This window comes from Molossus molossus, unplaced genomic scaffold, assembly GCF_014108415.1.
Source record: "Molossus molossus isolate mMolMol1 unplaced genomic scaffold, mMolMol1.p scaffold_m16_p_8, whole genome shotgun sequence".
In the NCBI taxonomy this organism is placed as follows: domain Eukaryota; kingdom Metazoa; phylum Chordata; class Mammalia; order Chiroptera; family Molossidae; genus Molossus; species Molossus molossus.
The window spans coordinates 76,316,302-76,338,903 of NW_023425402.1; the positions used below are offsets into that span (position 1 = coordinate 76,316,302).

Consider the following 22,602-nt stretch of genomic DNA (forward strand, 5'->3'; position numbering starts at 1 on the left):
ATTGAAATGCAAATTGAGGCCCCTTAACAATCAGGATCTACTGTACCCTCAGGAAATCCTCTTATGTGGAACACCTGAGGGAGTTGTTCATTCAACTGAGAACCCAAGGCTCTTCAAGTGACTGAGACTAATAGCCTCCAGGCAAAAAGTCAGAGGATAACTGAACCACTCCTGGGCTTGCAACTCTACCCAGGAAAGTAAGACTTGTCAGTGGTGTTTAACATGGGTCCTCCCACGCTCATCCAAACCCAGTAGAGGGAGCCATAAACAGCAGAACACCAACTCCCACAGGGAAAATTTGGCAGGCTCCAAAACCTACTGAGATAGCCAAAATGGTGAAACAAAGAAACAAATCCAAAATGAAAGAACAAGATAAGATAAATGAAATGCAGTTAAGCAAGTTATCAGAGGTAGAATTCAGAGCCGTAATCTTGAGGAAGCTCAATAGCATGGGAAAGAACATCAACATCATGAGTAAAGACATAGAAACATTGAAAATCAACCAATTGGAAATGAAAAAACACCAAGAAGAAATGAAGAATGACACGGCAAAAATAAAGAACTCATTGGAAGGACTAAACAGCAGACTAGAGGAAGCTGAGGACCAGCAGATCAGTGAATTAGAAGACAGAGTAGAAAAAATCAACCAATCAGCAAACCAAAAGGAAAATCAATTAAAAAGCAAGAAGACAGCTAAGACAACTGTGGGACAACTGGAAACGTAATAATATTCACATCATAGGAGTCCCTAAAGAAGAAGAAAATGAGCAAGGGTTAGAAAATATATTTGAAGAAATAGTGACAGAAAACTTCCCTAATTTGGTGAAGGAAGAAGGGATTCAAGTTCAAGAAGCACAGAGAGCCCCAAGTAAGAAGACCCAAAACAAGCCCACACCAAGACACATAGTAATTCAAATGTCAAAAATTAAAGACAAAGAAAGAATCCTAAAGGCAGTAAGCAGTAAGAACAGGTTACCTACAAAGGAAACCACATAAGGCTCTCAGCTGACTTCTCAACAGAAACACTACAGGCCGGAAGGGAATGGCATGAAGTAATCAAGGTCATGAAAAACAAGGATCTGAATCAAAGATTGCTCTATCCGTCAAGGCTATCATTCAAAATAGAAGGTCAAATAAAGAGCTTCCCAGAAGAAAAAAAGAAAAGAAAAAGAAAAAGGCTAAGGGAATACATTAGCACCAAACCAGCACTGCAAAAAATGTTAAAAGAACTGTTGTAATTAGTAGAAGAAATAGGAGAAAAATATACCCACACTAAACAAAAATGGCAATAAATAAGTATATAGCAATACTCACCTTAAATGTAAATAAACTGAATGCTTCCACAAAAAGACACAGAGTAGCTGATTGGATAAGAAAGCATGACTCATATATATGTTGTTTGCAAGAGACCCACCTCACAACAAAAGACTCACATAGGTTGAAAGTGAAGGGATGGAAAAAAAATCTTCCAAGCAAAAGAAAAGGAAAAAAAAAGCTGGGGTAGCAATACTCATATCTGATAAAACAGATTTCAAAATGAAGGCCATAACTAGAAACAAAGAAGGCCACTACATAATATTGAAAGGATCTATCCAACAGGAATATATAACCTTGATAAACATATATGCACCCAATATAGGAGCACCAAAATATATTTAAAATCTTCTGGAGGACTTCAAAGAAGAAATCGACAGCAATACATTCATAGCAGGGGAATTTCAACACCCCGATGACATCACTAGATAGTTCTTCTAGACAAAAAATTAACAAGGAAACAGAGAATCTAAATGAAGCACTAGACCAAATTGATTTAATAGATATCTACAGAGAATTACACCCCAAAACTACAGAATTCACATTCTTCTCAAGTGCACACGGGACATTCTCAAAGAAAGACCACACGTTAGGATACAAACTAAATCTCTACAAGTTCATGAAGACTGAAATCATATCAAGCGTCTTCTCAGATCACAATGGCATGAAACTACAAATCAACTGCAACAACATGCAAAGACATTTGAACACACGGAAGCTAAATAGCATGTTATTAAACAATGAATGAGTTACCGAGGAGATCAAGGAAGAAATTTAAAACTTCCTGGAAACCAATGAAAATGAACATACAACAACACAAAATCTATGGGACACAGCGAAAGCAGTTCTGAGAGAGAAGTTCATACCACTACAAGGTCTAACTCAAGAAACAAGAAAAATTTCTAATAGACTATCTAACCTCACAACTTAAAGAACTAAAAAGCAAACAAAAAAGAAAAACCCAGAGCAAGTAAAAGGAAGGAACTAGTAAAGATCAGAGCAGAAATAAAGGACATAGAGACCAAAAAAAGCAATTCAAAGAATCAATGAAACAAAGAGCTGGTTTTTCGAAAAGATAAACAAGATTGATGGACCCTTAGCTAGACTCACCAAGAAACAAAGACAGAGAACCCATGGAAGAGAAGACATAACAACTGACACCACAGACATATAAAGGATCGTTAACAAATGCTATGAACAATTATATGGCAACAAATTCGACAATCTATGTGAAATGGACAAATTTCTAGAAACACATAGTCTCCCAAAACTGGACGGGGAAGAGATAGAAAACTTGAACAGACCAGTAACAATTAAGGAAATTGAAGATTTAATCAAGACTCTCCCAGCAAACAAAAACCCAGGCCCAGATTACTTCACAATGAGGTATCACCTCACACCTTTCAGAATGGCCGCCATCAACAAATCATGAAACAACAAGTGTTGTGAGGGTGTGGAGAAAAGGAGACTCTAGTACACTGCTGGGAATGAAGGGTGGGAATGAAGACTGGTGCAGCCACTATGGAAAACACTATGGTGTTACCTCAAAAAATTAAAAATTGAATTGCCATTTGACCCAGTGATCCCACTTCTAGGAATATACCCTAAGAAGCCTGAAACACCAATCAGAAAGAATATATGTACCCCCATGTTCATAGCAGCACTATTTACAATAGCTAAGATCTGGAAACAGCCCAAGTGTCCATCAGTAGACAAATGGATAAAAAAGCAGTGGTACATATACACAATGGAGTACTATGAAGTTGCATGAAAGAAAGACCTCTTATTCTTTGAGATGACATGGACGGACCTGGAGAGTATTATCCTAAGTGATACAAGTCAAGCAGAGAAAGACAAATATCACATGATCTCACTTATTTGTGGAATATAATGAATATAACAGTCTGAGGAACAGGGTAGACCCAGAGACCTGGAAGTAGGATACAGACTGACAACCCTCAGAAGAGGGGGGGGTGGGGGAGATAAACCACAGAACTTATATGCATGTACACATAACCAATGGACATGGACAACAAAGCTGGGGACGGGGTGGGGGGGATGAGAAGGAGGGTGTCAGTGAGGAAAAAAAGGAGAAACATCTGTAACAAAAATAAATTTAAAAAATAATAATTTCGTAAATCAATATATGTCAAAAGATCTCAATGAACATACTTCTGAAAGCTAAGCAATTGGTGTTAGCCCTTTGCTTCAAACACACTCCAGAAAACATATTTGTAATAGCCAGTCAGCAACAATCGCACCTGAGTTGCCACTCTTCTACAATTGGCTGAACTCATTCTCCCCTCTGAAAACCATTACTCCCTGAGTTCCAAGCTTTTCCCCCAAAAATCTGCTTTGCCTCCTAAGCAATAAATTTAGCATTATGTACTGTTTCAGATATTAAACAATGATTTTAATCCTGGAACTTTCATTAAGATTACCTTTTAGACTCTGACTTGACAGCATTCAGTGGGACCCTCAGACAAAGAAGAGTTGTTCATTGGGCCCCCTTAACCCCCGAACTCTGACAGTCTTTGAGATCTGCCACCATATGAGTCTGTGTCAACAATAACCTGAGCTCCAACTTGCTTCATTGAGCTTTCATTGCAAAATTTGTTATCCTAAGATTTGTAATGAAATTTGTACAAAGTAGCCTTTTGTTTTGGAGAGGCACCACTGGGTAAAAATTTGGGCTATTAACCTGTTTATTCTTCGCTTGTTTTGCTTTGCTTCTTGTACAGTCTTAACTCCTGTTTTATTCTGGTTTTTCCTGCTAAGTCTCCTATAGGGAGTATCACACAGGGAACAGATGGAGGCATAGTCCAGTCCAATCAATCAATGCAAGCCAGCTAACAGCAAAATTATCACGCAAAGGCAACTGGTCAAAGTGCCTTGGACTCCTACAAAATTGTGATGAGGACACTCCCTGGCTTATCAACTCATAAAAGAGGGGAGTCAAAGATTGTCATGTCAATGATCATATAGCCCCTTCCTAGCTTCTGCTTAGTCAGGACCTGAGACAACATTTATAAGCATATACACTATTGCTCAAAATGTAATGATCTGTTTCATGTGTGTCTTGAATTTCTCTAAATCAAAGCTGCTACCGCCTCCTGATAGAACTCCCTCTTTCTAAATAAACTTACTCCTGCAATCCTACTTCTTACTCATACCTTGGTAAAAAGTAAAAACAAAAAAAAAATGACTTAGAATAAAAATTGCCACTATGGAAAAATAAATATGCTTAAGAGAAGCTCTAAAGAATAAGGAGACAAAAGAGCAAAAAATAGTCAGTTTCTTTAACTAAGAACTCAAAACACTATCTCTAAAATAATCTCTCTCAGAGAATCTTTAGTTCATTTCATTCAAATCTTCAGAAACCCATCTCCTCACACCCATCTCTACCCCACTCGGCCTTTACAACCCACTTACACACTTCTGTTCCTACTACTCCTTCCCCTCACTTCTTAAATGTGCCACATTTTATTTGAGAAAAGGTAACAATCACAGGAAAAGGTACCATCTCAGTAGAGAAACAATCAAAACATATAATATCCCCTTTAAATTACAGGAGCAGAAAGCAGATCTAGAGATGGTAGATTTAAAACTAGTTCAAAGAGTCCAGTTGAAGGTATAAAGAATGATTTTCCTAAACCTCAGGAAGATAGATAGAAATTTTGCTATAAAATACAGGATCTGATTTGATACTTATTCTCCTACACTATCAATATATACCAAGATGAGAAGGGGGGGTGTTAAAAATTTACTATGTTAGGAAAAACCCATAATTGGAAAAAACAGAAAATTTAAATAACCTAGCTATTAATAGTTATTAAAAATGTCTTTGAGAAGGCAATTTATATATGAAATGCACTAAACAAAGCCATTTCAGAAGTTATTTCCTTAAGGATAGGTAGGCAAAGATTCAAGTGATCAAAACAAAAGATTGAATATTTATACTAATAGCCAAAATGCTTTTCAGCTAGTCCATGACTTTGCAATACTATGGAAATAAAGCTCTCAATTCCCTCAGATATCTCTTTTAAAAATGACAGCACATACACATAAATTATTTTTTGCCTAATGCTACCTACTGGAAATGTCATTAATGTCATAACTGTAACAAATAGAAACGTACAGAGTAGCCACAAGCCAGATATTAGTTATAAATTGAAATTAATTAAAAACTCAGTTTCTCAGTTTCCCTAATCACATTTCAAGGTTTCAGAGATACATATAACTAGTAGCTCCCCTATTACATGAGGCAGACATTCCATTATTGCAGAAAATGTTATTGGACAGCACCGAAGAGAAGCTAAAAGAAATGCTGTCTCAGGTTACCATGCTATGACTAAACTCCTTATGAGAGAGTCTCATAGAACAAAAGACAAATCCATGGAGTGGTCCAAAGTTTCCACTTTAGATACAAAATCTGATCAATCTGAAAAGCAAATGGGAACAAATAGGTCTTGCATCCATTTTTCCCAATGTTTCTTTACCAAAGTTGTGCCAAGTTCTTTTTAAAATACACACACACACACACACACACACACACACGTACACACACAAAAATCTTTTGATAATTTTATAAATTTAGGAAAGCTTTTTAAGAGAAATTGGGTTTAAGTTGAAATCTCATGCAAGTTTGACCCATTATGTACATGAAATAAAATATTTGACCAAGTTGGTAAGAAATAAAATATTTGACCAAATACTTACTTTATTTGACAAGTTGCTTATAAATAAAGTAACTATTTTCAGGCTAAAAATTGGTGATGGCATAATTAACCTTTTCAGCAACAAACAGATTTAAAAAGTTGATCTATAAAAAACATATTTGATGCCCTGGCCGGTCTGGCTCAGTAGTTGGAGCATCGGCCTATGGAATGGAGAGTTGCGGGTTCAGTTCCCGCTAGGGGCACATACCAAAAAATATATATATTTGAAATACTTCCATCATGGCCTCTGTGATAGCAACCGTGAGTTATTTGTATGCCAAACCATAGGGGAAAATAACCATTCCATTCTTTGTTTTCTCTCCTTTTTCTATTCTAACAAGATCAGTCTATGATCATATGGCAACAACAAATTTTCACTTAAAATGGGAATTGGAGAGAAATGAGGTGTAGAAATCCTTTATTTCAATTCAGTTTGTCTAAAGATTCTGAAGCACCTATTACCTCCACAAATAAATTCCATTTATTTTATTCAATATCCCTCTTCTCATTTCTGAAGCTCAATTCTTTTGTCTCAAACACAAAACAATTACTGTTCTCTTTCTTTCATTTTATGCTCTACTACATTCACCAAAAAATTCACAATTCTATGAATCTTTCCCTTCACCTGACTTCTAAACTCAAGATTCTAACTATGCAAACCATATATATCATCTCAAAGTCACATTAGCATAATCTGTTAAATATTTTAATAAATTTCACAGTTTTCATGTTTGTCACAATTATTTGAATTGCTGATTTCTTTTTAATTTCTTTCACTGCCCTTACATATTGTTTTACTAAATAGCAATAAATGTAAAAAATTTTGCTAATATACTTTACAGTATCAGTTTCTATTTGGTGTAACTTTAATCAACATTTACAAATGCAAAAGCATGCATCATTCTGAGTTTTTCATTCCACTTTTAGCCACAAGCAAGTGTATATTTTATAGAACTCACTGCCTTACAAATACCTGATATAAATTAAATTACATAATAGTACTTAAAAATGGTTTATATCTCAAACTAGCTTGTTAGCAATCAAATTACTATGCAGGTATGTATTTCATAATTGTTATCTTGAATATATTCTTTTAAATTTTTTTTCTTTATTGATTTTAGAAAGAGAGGAAGTGAGAGGAAGAGAGAGATAGAAACATCAATGAGAGAGAACATCGATTGGCCACCTCCTGCATGCCCCTCCCTGGGGATCAGGCCCACAACCTGGGCATCAGGCCCACAACCTGGGCATGTGCCCTGACTGGGAATCAACCACCAAGCCACACCAGCTAGGCATCTTGACTGTATTTTAAGTCTCTACTTTTATCCTTTTATGTTTCACAGAATAATTGTTTTAAAATCACAGAAAAGGGGGACTCCTTCATTATCCAATATTATCACTCAACTTCCCACATTCCAATTTCTACATCATTATCTCTTTGTGATATTATGTCTCAAAATAAGAACAGAAATATAGACATACCAGAGATTTATATTTCTTTTCAAGAAGTCTTAGTACGACGGTTCTGCTATAGTATCCATGCTAAAATTAAGAGTAAAACAAAAATGGTATTTAATATTCGAGCTATACCATTCAAAATCTGTTTTTTTTCTATAATTTCCAATAATATCATAAATTATATACTAACTTAGTTTTAAATTATTGTACTCAGTGCCAAACAGGTTCTTCTATGTGTAACAGATTATGAGCATAGCAATCACAAGAATCCAAATTATATCAAAAACTGTAGATTTACTGACAGACCAGTAGAAAAACACTCAGTCCCTCAACTGTAACCACTCTCCATATTAAGCTATTTTAAAGCCACCACCAAAAACCAAATCTGACTACCGGTGTATGACAGAGTCTAAAGCAAAGATATAAAATTAGGTATGGGGGTAAAAATCACAACCTTCACACTGTAGAGGACACTGTACTATCTACATCTGCACAAAGTTGACAATGTTAAAATGCTCTGAAGGGACATGCTCTGCCAATCATATTTTTTAAAAGATGAAAGTGCCAAAAGATCTGTAATTCTCTCCTTAGAGCTAAATATAGATGTGATTAAAACATGCTTGTTATGCATTACACAAAGCAAGGGGAAAATACACAAAAATATTATTTACCTAACTTATAGTAGAAACTACATTGGTGTTCAATGTAGTTTCTTCATTTTACTTGAGAATAAAAATTAGTAAACAGAATACTATTCAGTAAAACCTATCAGAATTCTGGAGAATAGAGTTTAATTGAATGGGGTTTTAGTAACTGAGGGTTAATCAAATCCTATGTGTTTTAACTGTCAGAGCTTTAAACGTTTTCAAAACCATTAACCCTTTTCAGATTTAATAAGGGAAATATGTTGGCCTACAATTAGACTATTGACCATGTTCTGGAAAAAAAAATCTTCATAGTACTTCACTCAGACAGACCACAGTAACCAAGCTATAGTTCTCAGGCCAAATTCAGCTGCACCAACTTGGTAATTAAGTTTTAATGGCACACAGTCATGTCTATTCATTTATATATTATCTACAGATACTTGGGGCCAAAACAGAGTTGAGCGGTTGCAACAGAGACAGTGCAGCTCACAGAGCCAAAAATATTTACTGTCTGGCCCTTTATATGAACATTTTCTAACCTCTGTCTTAGAGGTTATAGAAGAATTTGATGAATTTTTATCAATACAAGAACAAAGAGAGCTGATTTTTAGTAATTTTAGTAACTTTCCATTGGTTAGTTCCTGTGATCTTCCCTATTCTCTTAAGAATCGAGTACTGACAATAAAAATGTTAAGTTAAAAATAATTATAAAGTTAGTAGAACTTGATTTTTGTTAAAAAAAAAAGACCTAAACACATAAATTTAAAAGTATGTATAACAACCATATATACATATATATACACACACACATATGTATATATATGTATATATATCTTAATAGTTGTTATTCTTATTATAGATTATTTAGAGAAATTTAATATTATTTGTGCTTTCATATATTTTGCATATTTTCTACAATAATGCTGTAATTTGATAATCACAGAATTTAAGGAAAGGTCAGACTTGTGAAAAACAAAGGGTTAAGTTAATTAGATTGAGCAAACATTTAACACACACTAGATTGGCCAGTTAAGGGCTAAACACCGGACAGAACTGTGTTTTGGTTAATCGGATATTATTATACAGTTTAGATAACACAAAGGGGAGAAAAGCCATCAGCTAGATAATGTCCAAATTGTTCTGAGCAATAAATGAACATGTTGCTGTTTTGCATGGCAAGTCCTGGGCCCAGCCTCCTCCTTCCCCACAAATATATAATACTCAGTAGACAGGTGGAAAGGGACAATGATATGAGAACATAGGCCAACACTGCTGCTGCTATGCCAGACACAGACCACTCTTAATCAACAGCAGATGAGGGAGGTAACAGTATAAGGATTTATTTACTCTTAACATTAGTTTGTTTGAGGACAGTGGTGAGCTCCATAGGAAATCATCAGCATTCAGGCTTTAAACACATTTCCCAAACTGCTGGTTCAGGAAGAGACAAATCAAGGAATAATTTCAGACATATTACCTAAATCAGAGAAAAATGAGCATTCAACCCCTATCTTCTACCACACCTGCTTTAAAATTTTGAAGCTATTAAATTAAAAATGACCAGATTTGGGGTAGGTCTGTCAGATTAATAAATTCAAATAAATTACCATTTAAAACCCTATTCTGGCTTTGATGCTTACTAGATAAATGATCTTTACTAGATAAACAATCTTGAACAAGTCATTTAACTTCTCTATTCCTCAGTTGCTGCATGAGTAAGATGGAATAATACCTATGTCATACATTGTTATAAAAATTAAATAAATTAACACTTATAAAAGTGATAACTCAGTACACAGCAAACACTCAAACATTAGCTATTCTTTAAAATATAGCTATGCACTGAAAGGTATAAAAACTTATTTCATCTTACCATCCACTTTTTAAACCACACAGCCTTGGTATCAACCAATACAAGAAAGTAGATGGGATGCAAAACCTTTTGTGAGACAAGATGACTTTGATCATGTTTAACTGATAATAAGGACAAAGTACTCTCCACAATTTCTTCCATATACCTTAAAGTTTAGAAAATAAAACAATATGTTATTTTGTGTGTGTGTGTGTGTATATATATATATATATATAACTGGTGATACTGGTGATACATTTTATATTTATGAAATGATAGTGTTAAGTAACCTTTCAAAACAACTTTTTTCATATTTCAGTAAATAGCTTTTTTCTTTATAAACTTACATTCTTTCTATTTCAACACTCTCTCTCTAAATGTAACTTTTCAAGACTCACAGTTGCTCTTACAGCCTTACAAAAAATTGAGAACGAAATGGAAAAATTTAAAGAACACTTAAGGAACTTATCCAAAGTAGTAGAGACCAATAATGAAAGAACCAGAAGCTACAACAACCTCTTTTTACCTCGTGGTAGTAAACGATATAAAATAATACCTGCATAGAGCCATTCACAAAGCTGAGTACAAAACATAAAAAGCTAAAAAATAAAATTGTATTAATCCCTTCCCAATCATGTAGATCAATTAAGACACTCTCTACTCTTTCTCTTTGAAATATATGTTAGACAGTAACACTCCTATATTTTATGTTGACATAAATTAGAGGACTTACTTCTCAGGGTGACGAATCCAGAAAGATGGAGCCTCTTTCTGATACTCATTTAGAAGGCAAACCTATAAAGCAGTGTATGACAGTTCTCAAAAAATTAGAATTCTTAAATATAAAACTATTTCAATAAAAATGAAAACATATTATAACAAATGAATACCTTTTTAAGTAAGCGGATCACATTAGGATTAGTTACATCTATTCCAGTTGAAACTGTAGGAATATGATTTTCTCTGGAAAGAAAGTATAACTCCAAATATTTAGCTGAAAAGAAAAAGTAAAAATATATATATGACTAGTATAACACTGAATTATAGTGCTTTCTGGGGAAAAAAGAAAATGTTATTCTGATCCATTTTTATTAAATGAAAATAAAAGAAAAAACATTTTTAAAATGATGTAACAAACATACCTAAGCTTGTATAAATTTCCTTGGTCATATGTAACGGTGAAAGTGTAAATGTCTGTGCATAGAATTTCAAAATCCGGTCCTATGGAAATAAAGCAAAAGATTTGCATGCAAAATTCTTACAAAAATAGAATAGAGATGAATCATTTTCCACACAGTAAAAAACTTAGAAAGTAAATCATTCAGAAGCTTGTGTAGGAATATGCCTATTAAAAAGGACACATTCTTGTGTTACTCAGCAAAAATGTAAAACTAATAGTAAATCTAAGACGCAGCATATTGTTGTAAAATCTGGTAGTGGTAATACAGACATGGGGTAGGTGATGAGGTTTGATATAGGAAGGTACAATGTAATGGTGTTAAAGAAACAGTACGATTACTAAACATACACACACACACACAAAACCCCACTCCTTTCTGAGTCCAACATTTGTTGCCTTTTATTTAATTGCGTACATGGGTAGTCTCAGTAATTAGATATGTAGGATTCCAATTATCTTGCCTATTTCCAATAAAACTTATTATGTATTAATATATTTTCAGAACTTTATATTACTGAAACTTAAAATAAAAACTATCACAAGGTAAATTAATTAAATGAGATAATAGGTATATTTAGAACAGTACCTGGCACTAGTAGGTACTTAAAAATGATAGCTTTTACCATCATTTCAATTATACTAACTTTAATACTGAGATGAGATTAATAGTGAAATTCAACTTCCCACTAAATAAAAATACAAAATTGCTCAGATGTTCTACTCAGGGGAAAAACTAATAACCTTGCCTATATCAAATATTAGAATAAAACACTTACAAAAATGGTAACCCAAATGACTAAAATATTTTCTAATAATTCCAAAAGATTCCTGCTGAACACAGGATATTAAATTCTTTGGGATGTATATTTTTATAGTTGCAATATATGTCATTGTTTTCAAACACTATAGGCTTCAGTCAGTTATACCTGTATCAATTTTAAAGCTGACTTTTTCTTCACTGACATCTCAATTATGAAGAAAAAGACTCTCTAAAAGAAAGACCTAATTTGTATTTAAATGTAACGCTAGGATATAGGCAGGATTGCTTTTTTTAATTCAAATCATAAATATTACCAAGAATTACTGTTCTTTTTAATATCATCTTACTTTTAATCATACACTAAGTGTTCTTTAGAACTTAAATACAAATCATTTTTTTACAATCATCTCTCTGCACTTCATAATTTTAGAATTTGGGGAATTTTCTATATTTACATTGTAATTCACTTCAATTATATTCTAACTCTTAGCTTTATACTTTACTAGCTTCTCTTTTCAATCAGTTAAGCAATCTCTAAATAAACACTTAAATGCATAAGGGTAATTCTTGTGAATCCTTTGGAATAAATTCCAATTAATCATTTTAGTTCAAATTTTCATACATCATGAATTCTTTCAAAAACACTTTTGAAATAGTTTTCTTAATTCAAACATAATGACACGTATTTAGATATCCCTTTACAAGATAAAACAAAATGCACAAGGTAACACAGCATACTATAATTTGTCAATGAAATGTGATATTGACCATACTTTGATTCTAATCATGAAATAGTTAATTCCTTTCAAAAACTCTTGACAATTCAAAAGCTAGAACTGAAATTTCATGAACATTTGAGCTATTGTTAAAAAAAAATAATCAGAGACCGAAAAATGGCGGCGGAGTGAATGGAGCTACACAGACCGTCTCCCAGAACCAAACTGGAATTACAACTATAACACAGACAAATCGACGGGAAAAACCAACAGAAAAGCAGCTTGCGAGGACCATACAACGAGGGACACTGACTCCATCCCGGTAGGCTTGCGAAGGCGCGAGACGGGGCTGGGAGCCCAAGGTCGGCAGCTCGGCAGCGGCCTTAGCTATAAGCGGCGCCCGCGGGTTACACTCCCAGGCGGCCCCACAGCGCAGCCGGGACTGAGGCTAAAACAGCCACAGCCACTCACCTTGGGCTCCGGCAGAGGGAGGGCAGACTGGACTGGAACTGTGTCGGGACACTCGGGGTTTGGAGGGCTCTCGGAGCTTTGGCTGAGTGCAGCCACTCAGGACGGTGGCCACATTGCTTCTTCCCAGGGCTCTGAGAGAGGCAGCAGCCCCTCCCTCGGAGATCCAACCCCACCCTGTGGGCCATTGAAGTGTTAATTGAGGCTCACTAACAACCAGCATCTGCCCCACCCTCCTGAAAGCCCCTTGGGTGAGCACCAGAGGGAGTTTTTCAATCAACTGACAACCCAAAACTCATCAATTAACCTAGACTGCTAGCTTCCAGGCAAAAAGCTAGAGGATAACAGTACGTTTCCCGGGCTGGCAGCTTTAACCAGGAAAGTAAGACTTGACAGTGGTGTTCAACGCGGGTCCTCCCTCGCTCATCTAAACACAGGAGAGGGAGCCACAAACAGCAGAACACCAACACCCACAGGGAGAACTTGACAGGCTCCAAAGCCCAGAGTGATAGCTAAAATGGTGAAACACAGAAACAGAAGCCAAATGAAAGAGCAAACCACCTCCACCGAAGATGAGATCAATGTGGAGCAATTAGGCATGTTAACAGAGCTAGAATTCAGAGCCATGATCTTGAGGAAGCTGAACAGCATGAGTAAGGACATAGAGACACTGAAAATAAGCCAAATGGAAATTAAAAACCAACAAGAAGAGATAAAAAATGACATATCCGAAATGAAAAACACATTGGAAGGTTTAAAAAGCAGAGTAGGGGAAGCTGAGGACCGGATCAGCGAATTAGAAGACAGGGTAGAAAAAATCAACCAATCAGAAAAACAAAAGGAAAAAACTATTAAAAAACAGGAAGACAGCTTAAGAGAACTATGGGACAACTGGAAACGTAATAATATTCGCATCATAGGAGTCCCCGAAGAAGAAGAAAAGGAGCAAGGGATAGAGAATATATTCAAAAAAATAGTGAGAGAAAACTTCCCTAATTTGGTGAAGGAAGAAGGCATTCAAGTTCAAGAAGCACAGAGAGTCCCAAGTAAGAAGAACCCAAACAGGCCCACACCAAGACACATAGTAATTAAAATGCCACAAATTAAAGACAAAGAGAGAATCCTAAAAGCAGCAAGAGATAAGCAACAGGTTACCTACAAAGGGAACCCCATAAGGCTCTCAGCTGACTTCTCACAAGAAACACTACAGGCCAGAAGGGAATGGCATGAAGTAATCAAAGTCATGAAAAACAAGAATCTGAATCCAAGACTACTCTACCCAGCAAGGCTATCATTCAAAATAGAAGATCAAATAAAGAGCTTCCCAGACAAAAAAAAGCTAAGGGAATACATTAGCACCAAACCAGCACTGCAAGAAATGTTAAAAGGACTGCTGTAATTAGCAGTAGAAATGGGAACAAAAATAGAACCACACTAAACAAAAATGGCAATAAATAAGTACATATCAATAATCACCTTAAACGTAAATGGACTGAATGCTCCCATAAAGAGACACAGAGTAGCTGATTGGATAAGAAAGCATGACTCATCTATATGTTGTTTACAAGAGACCCATCTCTCAACAAAAGACTCACATAGGTTGAAAGTGAAGGGATGGAAAAAAATTTTCCAAGCAAATGGAAAGCAAAAAAAAGCTGGGGTAGCAATTCTCATATCTGATAAAATAGATTTCAAAATGAAGACCATAACTAGAGACAAAGACGGCCACTACATAATATTGAAAGGATCTATCCAACAGGAAGATATAACCTTGATAAACATATATGCACCCAATATAGGAGCACCAAAATATATTAAAAATCTTCTGGAGGACTTCCAAGGAGAAATCGACAACAATACAATCATAGCTGGGGACTTCAACACCCCGTTGACAGCACTGGATAGATCCTCTAGGCAAAAAATTAGCAAGGAAACAGAGACTCTAAATGAAGCACTAGACCAAATGGATTTAATAGATATCTACAGAGAATTACACCCCAAAACTACAGAATACACATTCTTCTCAAGTGCACATGGGACATTCTCAAAGATAGACCACATGATAGGACACAAACTAAATCTCTACAAGTTCAAGAAGATTGAAATCATATCAAGCATCTTCTCAGATCACAATAGCATGAAACTAGAAATCAACTGCAACAAGAACATGCAAAGACATTTCAACACATGGAGGCTAAATAGCATGTTATTAAACAATGAATGGGTCACCGAGGAGATCAAGGAAGAAATCAAAAACTTCCTGGAAACCAATGAAAATGAACACACAACAACACAAAATCTATGGGATGCAGCGAAAGCAGTTCTGAGAGGGAAGTTCATAGCACTACAGGCCTACCTCAAAAAACAAGAAAAATTTCTAATTGACTGTCTAACCTCACAACTTAAAGAATTAGAAAGCAAACAAAAAGAAAACCCCAGAGCAAGTAGAAGGAAGGAAATAGTAAAGATCAGAGCAGAAATAAATGACATAGAGACCAAAAAAACAATTCAAAGGATCAATGAAACAAAGAGCTGGTTTTTCGAAAAGATAAACAAGATTGATGGACCCTTAGCTAGACTCACCAAGAAACAAAGAGAGAGAACCCAAATACACAAAATCAGAAATGAAAGAGGAGAAGTAACAACCAACACCACGGAAATACAAAAGATCGTTAACAACTACTATGAACAACTATATGGCAACAAATTCGACAATCTCAGCGAAATGGACAAATTTCTAGAAACACACAGTCTCCCAAAACTATTCCCGGAAGAGATAGAAAACTTGAACAGACCAATAACAACTAAGGAAATTGAAGAGGTAATCAAGACTCTCCCAGCAAACAAAAGCCCAGGCCCAAATGGTTTCACGGGGGAGTTTTACCGAACATTCAAAAAAGAACTAACACCCATTCTCCTCAAACTATTTCAAAAAATTCAAGAAGAAGGAAGACTTCCAAACACGTTCTATGAGGCCAGCATAATTCTAATTCCAAAACCAGAAAAAGACACTACGAAGAAAGAAAACTACAGGCCAATATCCCTGATGAACATAGATGCCAAAATCCTGAACAAAATACTAGCAAATCGGATCCAGAAATACATCAAAAAAATTATTCACCATGACCAAGTGGGATTCATTCCAGGGATGCAAGGCTGGTACAATATTCGCAAATCAATAAACGTGATACACCACATAAACAAAATGAAGAATAAAAACCACATGATCATATCAATAGATGCTGAAAAAGCATTCGACAAAATCCAGCATCCATTTCTGATAAAAACGCTCAGCAATGTAGGAATAGAGGGATCATATCTCGACATAATAAAGGCCATATATGAAAGACCTACAGCCAACATCATACTCAATGGACAGAAACTAAAAACATTTCCATTAAGAACAGGAACAAGACAGGGATGTCCACTTTCGCCACTCTTGTTTAACATTGTACTGGAAGTCTTAGCCACAGCAATCAGACATGAAGAAAAAATAAAAGGGATCCAAATTGGAAAGGAGGAAGTGAAACTGTCATTATTTGCAGATGACATGATATTGTACATAGAAAACCCTAAAGACTCCATCAAAAATCTATTAGACTTAATAAATGAATTTGGCAAAGTAGCAGGATACAAAATTAACGTCAAGAAATCGACGGCATTCTTGTACATCAATGATGAACTCACAGAAAGAGAAACTGAAAAAACAATCCCATTTACCATCGCTCCAAAAAAATTACGATACCTAGGAATAAACTTAACCAAAGAAGTAAAGGACCTATTTGCAGAAAACTACAGGTCATTGAAAAAAGAAATAGAGGAAGATATAAAAAAGTGGAAGAACATACCCTGTTCATGGATTGGAAGAATTAACATAATTAAAATGTCCATACTACCCAAAGCAATCTATAGATTCAATGCAATCCCCATCAAAATACCAACGACATATTTCATAGAACTAGAACAAATACTTCAAAAGTTCATATGGAACCAAAAAAGACCCCGAATAGCCACAGCAATCTTGAAAAAGAAGAACAAAGTTGGAGGGATCACATTACCAGATATCAGGTTATACTACAAAGCGACTGTAACCAAAACAGCCTGGTACTGGCACAAGAACAGGCATATAGACCAGTGGAACAGAACTGAAAACCCAGAAATGGACCCAAGGCAATACGCTCAATTAATATTTGACAAAGGTGGCAAGAGCATACAGTGGAGTAAAGACAGCCTCTTTAATAAATGGTGTTGGGAAAATTGGACAGCTACATGCAAAAAAATGAAACTCGACCATCAACTTACACCATACACAAAAATAAACTCAAAATGGATAAAAGACTTAAATGTGACCCGTGAATCCATAAAAATTCTAGAAGAAAATGTAGGCAACAAAATTTCGGACATCATACGGAGCAGAATTTTCACTGATACATCACCTAAGGCAACAGAAATAAAGGAGAAAATGAACACATGGGACTACATCAAACTAAAAAGCTTCTGCACAGCAAAAGAAACGATCATCAAAATGGAAAGGCAACCCACTGTATGGGAGAACATCATTGCCAATGATGTATCAGATAAGGGGTTAATTTCCAATATATACAGAGAGCTCACACAACTCCACAAAAGGAAGACAAAGAACCCAATTAAAAAATGGGCAGAGGAGCTGAATAGACACCTCTCCAAACAGGACATACAAATGGCCAAGAGACATATGAAGAAATGCTCAACATCACTAATCATCCGAGAGATGCAAATTAAAACAACAATGAGGTATCACCTCACACCTGTCAGAATGGCCGCCATCAACAAATCATCAAACAACAAGTGTTGGCGAGGGTGTGGAGAAAAGGGAACTCTAATACACTGCTGGTGGGAATGCAGACTGGTGCAGCCGCTATGGAAAACAATATGGTGCTACCTCAAAAAATTAAAAATTGAACTTCCATTTGACCCAGTGATCCCACTGCTGGGAATATACCCTAAGAAGCCTGAAACACCAATCAGGAAGAATATATGTACCCCCATGTTCATAGCAGCACTATTTACAATAGCTAAGATCTGGAAACAGCCCAAGTGTCCACCAGTAGACGAATGGATCAAAAAGCTGTGGTACATATACACAATGGAGTACTATGCAGCGGTAAGAAAGAAAGATCTCTTATCCTTTGAGACGACATGGAGGGACCTGGAAAGTATTATCCTAAGTGAAAGAAGCCAAGCAGAAAAAGACAAATACCACATGATCTCACTTATATACGGAATATAATGAACATAACAGTCTGAGGAATATAGTAGACCCAGACACATGGAAGTAGGGCACAGACTGACATCCCTCAGAAGAGGGGATGGGGGGTGGGGGGGTGGGAAGAGATAAACCACAGAACTTATATGCATGTATGCATGACCAATGGACATGGACAACTAAGCCGGGGACAGGGTGGAGGGGGTGGGGTGGGGGGTGCCAATGGGGTAAAAAGGTAAAATATCTGTAACAAAAAAATAAATAAAAATTCATAATAAAAAAAAAAATAAAAATAAAAAAATAAAAATAAAAATAAAAGAATAAAATCATCAAAAAAAAATAATAATAATCATATTCCACTTGCTTCTGGTAGGGAAAACAAATTATTTTTAACATTTCTATAAGCATTTCCTTACACTAAACACAGGATCAGGATCTGAAAGAGACACTGTCAGTTTTTCACACAGAGTGGTCCAATTTTCACAGTTCAGTACATCAGATGGCGGAGCTGAACATAACATGTGCAAGGCTTCATATCTCACCTATAATTTTTGAAAAAAATTTTATTAATATTCAGCTGCTAGAATAAGACCAATTCTCCAAATATTCAACGAACATTGAAAGAAAAAATCTGGATAATTGTTTTATAGATGCTGTTGAAGAGAATCTGATGTCCTATTATAAAACAATTCTTAAGAACTCATTTTTAAAACTAGGTGCTTTTAAACAGAGAGTAAAATAGGTTATTTTATGCAAAGCAAAATAAAAATACTAAGTGTGTTAGACATGTGACCTGGAACCTCCTAGGTGGAGGAGGAGGAAGGATGGTGGCTGAACGGAATCACCAGGGCTAGGTTTTCCAATGTCCTGGTGCCACAGGCTTTCCCCAGGTGAGCAGGTGGCCCAACGGTTTGAGGGCTTTAATGGTGAAGTGTGCCCATTCCAGGATTTTTGAAATTCTCCCAAAACAATCTATACTTATTTTTGTTGCTACACCAGATTTTATGACCTTCTAACCACTGAGGTAGGAAAAGTCATTCAGCAGCATGATACAAAATTGAATTTCTATATTTTTACAGAAAGCTTACTTCTTAATCATTTTTCTCAAAATTCAATCAGAATTCACTCAAAAGAGTGTGACCCAAGGGACAGCAGAGGAGCATAATAGCTCTACTCCAATTATGAATGGCACAAAGCATCTCCCCTGCTCACTCTTCATCTAGCAAGTTATAATAACATACTGATTCCAACCTGTCCCTCAAAACCTGGGTGTTTCCCAGCTAAAATAACTAATGCCTGGAGATTTTTAAAAAAAAAAAAAAGGTGAGGAGTCAGAGACTAGAGTTGAGACTTCAGGAAACCAGATTATCTGAATCAGGGTGTCAAGTTTTAGATGAAAAAGACAGAATACACATGTATTTTTTAAATGTCTATGTATTCATATGAAATAACACCTCAATACAACTTTATCTGTGATAAGGTTTAGGGGGACTATGAATAGTTTTTTAAAACATTTCTCCTTTTCAGTTAAATTTTAGGACAAATCCCATTAAGAATTTCTTCCTTAGTGGGGTACAGACTGACAATCCCCTAAAGAGGGGGTGAAGGGGGAAGAGATAAATCACAGAACTTATATGCATGTATGTATGAATAATGGACATGGACAACAAAGGTGGGGACAGGGTGGGGAGGGAGGGGAAGAGAGGAATCAGTGGGTGAAAAGGAGGAAACGTGTAACAAAAATAAATTAATTAGTTAAAAAAATAAATAAAATCAGTCCAAGCTCAAAAAAGAAAACAGAATTTCTTCCTTGTGCCCTGCCTGGTGTGGCTCAGTTGGTTGGAGCATCGTCCCATGCACTGAAGGGTCAATGATTTCCGTCAGGGCACATAGCCAGGTTGCAGGTTCCATCCCCAGTCAGGGCCCATACGGGAGGAAGCCCATCAATGTTTCTCTCTCACATAAATTTTTTTCTCTCTCTCTTCCCTGTCCCTTCCTCTCTCTATAAAATCAATAAAAATTCAAAAACAGAATTTCCTACCTGCAAAACTACAATAAGATTTCTGAACAAGTATAGATTTTTCAAATAATCACTTAAACTAAACACAATGAGATTGTTATCATATAAAATTCAAATCCCATTTTAATATCTTTTGAAATATAGTATTTACTGAGAACCTAAAAATATAAATTAGAATGCGAAATGCTGAGAGAGAATAAAATTATTCTTCTGTGATTTTTTAGAAAGTCAGTGGGAGTAAATCATAACTATTCATTCATGGAGACCAATGGCAAGGTATACACAAGAGTCTTGGGTACTTCAAAATCCTATCATATTTTCTATTTCAGCCTGACTTTCAAATGAAATAATACTTCATAAACAATAATTTATATAAACTTTTAAAATATAAACAGATACAATCAATAGAATTGCTTCTTCAAAATCCTTTTTCTAATAAATGAGTAGTTGTCAAAGTTGCTCACATTTTCTACAAGTAGCAAGAACATGAAATGAATTTTTTTCTTCAAAGAAATCACTATAATATCACATACAAAGCAAAAGTAAAGAAACAGTTTGAGAGAAAACTGCTCATAACTTCATCCATTCAAAATTGAAGCTAGAAATAAAAATTTCCTCTTACAAACTATGACTATTCTCTATGGACAGCCTCCCTTACTCTGATCTTTCATTTAAAGACTGAGAAGTCTAGCAGGCCTATCAGTCTAGCATTGCCATATAATAATAAAGACTGTCTTCAAAATAAACAGCCCAGCTGCTTCTAATTATAATCATATATATGAACTTGACAACTATCCTTTAAACTTACCTCTTTAGGTTGCCCTGGATCCAACTGGTCTAAAATCGATTGTAATTTCCCTTGACAAAATTTGTAACTCTGTAACACAGTTGACAGAACATTCATTTACTTAGTAGACTTTCAGAAGTACTGCTATAAATAATTTTTAAATATAATTCCAAGCAAAATATTTTTTTCAAAAAAGCATTCGAAACGAGAAGGGGATGATCTATTTTGATTTGGCAGCAAACACAGAATTTTTGGTTCCCAAGGCATTTAAATGAGAGCTGAATATCCCAGAACAATGTACCTTCGTGTACATGAATACTATTATTATTTGCTGAGCAACTGCAATATGTAGAACATTATAAGATTCAAAAGACATAAAGCCAAAATGTTCTGTACCCAGAAATGTAAGATGAATAACGCTGAGAGACAGAACAACATAAACAAGAAGGCACTAATAGTACCCTTGGCATAACTATGATGCTGCTTGGGCTTTTGTTCCTTTTCTTTCCTGTACTCTCCTTAGCCTTTTCCCATGCCTCAGATATAATGTAATCACTCACTGAACATATAATTTTAGAAGATGTTATTTCATGGACTAAATCTTTAATATTAGGTTATTTTATTTTTCTTCTGAATCTTAAAACTTAAATCTTAAAAAGCAGAAAAATAATCAGACTGATAAAGAATGCATTGATGCTAGTGTTTATTAAACACTATTTCAAGACATAAATACAAAAGTAAACAGCACACCTGATTGAATGACGAATCACTATCAGAGCAATTGTCTGTGCAGTAACTACTGCTTTTCTCCTTTTGGATTTTTTTCTGCCTCTCTTGACTTCGCGTCTCATCTTCTTCAAACTTGTTAATCATAGATTCCACCACTACCATCATGATGTTCTTCAGGGAGTGCATCATATCTTTGTATCTTTAAATTCAAAGCAGTCTCAGTAAGAGAAAGACTAATAGCACAAATTAAAACATTCAAGTAAAACTACCCGACTATTATTCTGTAAAATCCCTTTAAGAATATAATTCTAAAGAGAAAAAAAAAAATCTGAGTCCTTTTTTCTTAAAGAACAAATGACACAACAGAATTCACATGACAGCAATAAAAATTAATAAGGATTCCAGGACATGAGTGGAATGGCAACATGAGGGATCCCAGTGGCCTCTCCTCCTGAAACTTGAACTATGATATCAACTATAACTCAACAAAGGATTCCCTGCTCAATACAGAGACACGTCTTAGAGACCTTCACACTGAAGCATCTAAAGGTTGGCAATTGGGAATAAACAGGGAGAGCTCGGTCCGCCATGGCTGCAACCCTGCAGCTGGGAACTGACAGCAGGCTAGGCCCACAGACCAAAGGAAGCGGCTGGTAGTAGGCGCCTCCTTCAGATGGGAGGAAAAGAGAATCTTGGTGGGCGTTCCAG

The 22,602-nt window shown here is 35.6% G+C and overlaps 1 protein-coding gene across 12 annotated transcripts in view; it reads right to left on the minus strand.

The window, feature by feature from the left end:
* TBC1D32 (TBC1 domain family member 32) overlaps nt 1–22,602 on the minus strand; it is a 191,225-nt gene that overhangs the window by 141,295 nt on the left and 27,328 nt on the right. For 9 of the 12 annotated variants that reach the window (XM_036248320.1, XM_036248330.1, XM_036248322.1 and 6 more), the window contains 8 exons: nt 21,916–22,093; nt 21,187–21,255; nt 18,775–18,900; nt 11,132–11,210; nt 10,880–10,983; nt 10,723–10,784; nt 10,011–10,155; nt 7,515–7,574 (listed from right to left, as the gene is read on the minus strand). In XM_036248320.1, the coding sequence (XP_036104213.1) occupies nt 7,515–7,574; nt 10,011–10,155; nt 10,723–10,784; nt 10,880–10,983; nt 11,132–11,210; nt 18,775–18,900; nt 21,187–21,255; nt 21,916–22,093 (823 nt within the window). Of the gene's footprint in view, nt 1–7,514; nt 7,575–10,010; nt 10,156–10,722; nt 10,785–10,879; nt 10,984–11,131; nt 11,211–18,774; nt 18,901–21,186; nt 21,256–21,915; nt 22,094–22,602 lie in introns of those variants that run through there. The other 3 variants (XM_036248327.1, XM_036248325.1, XM_036248326.1) reach the window with 3 other exon arrangements.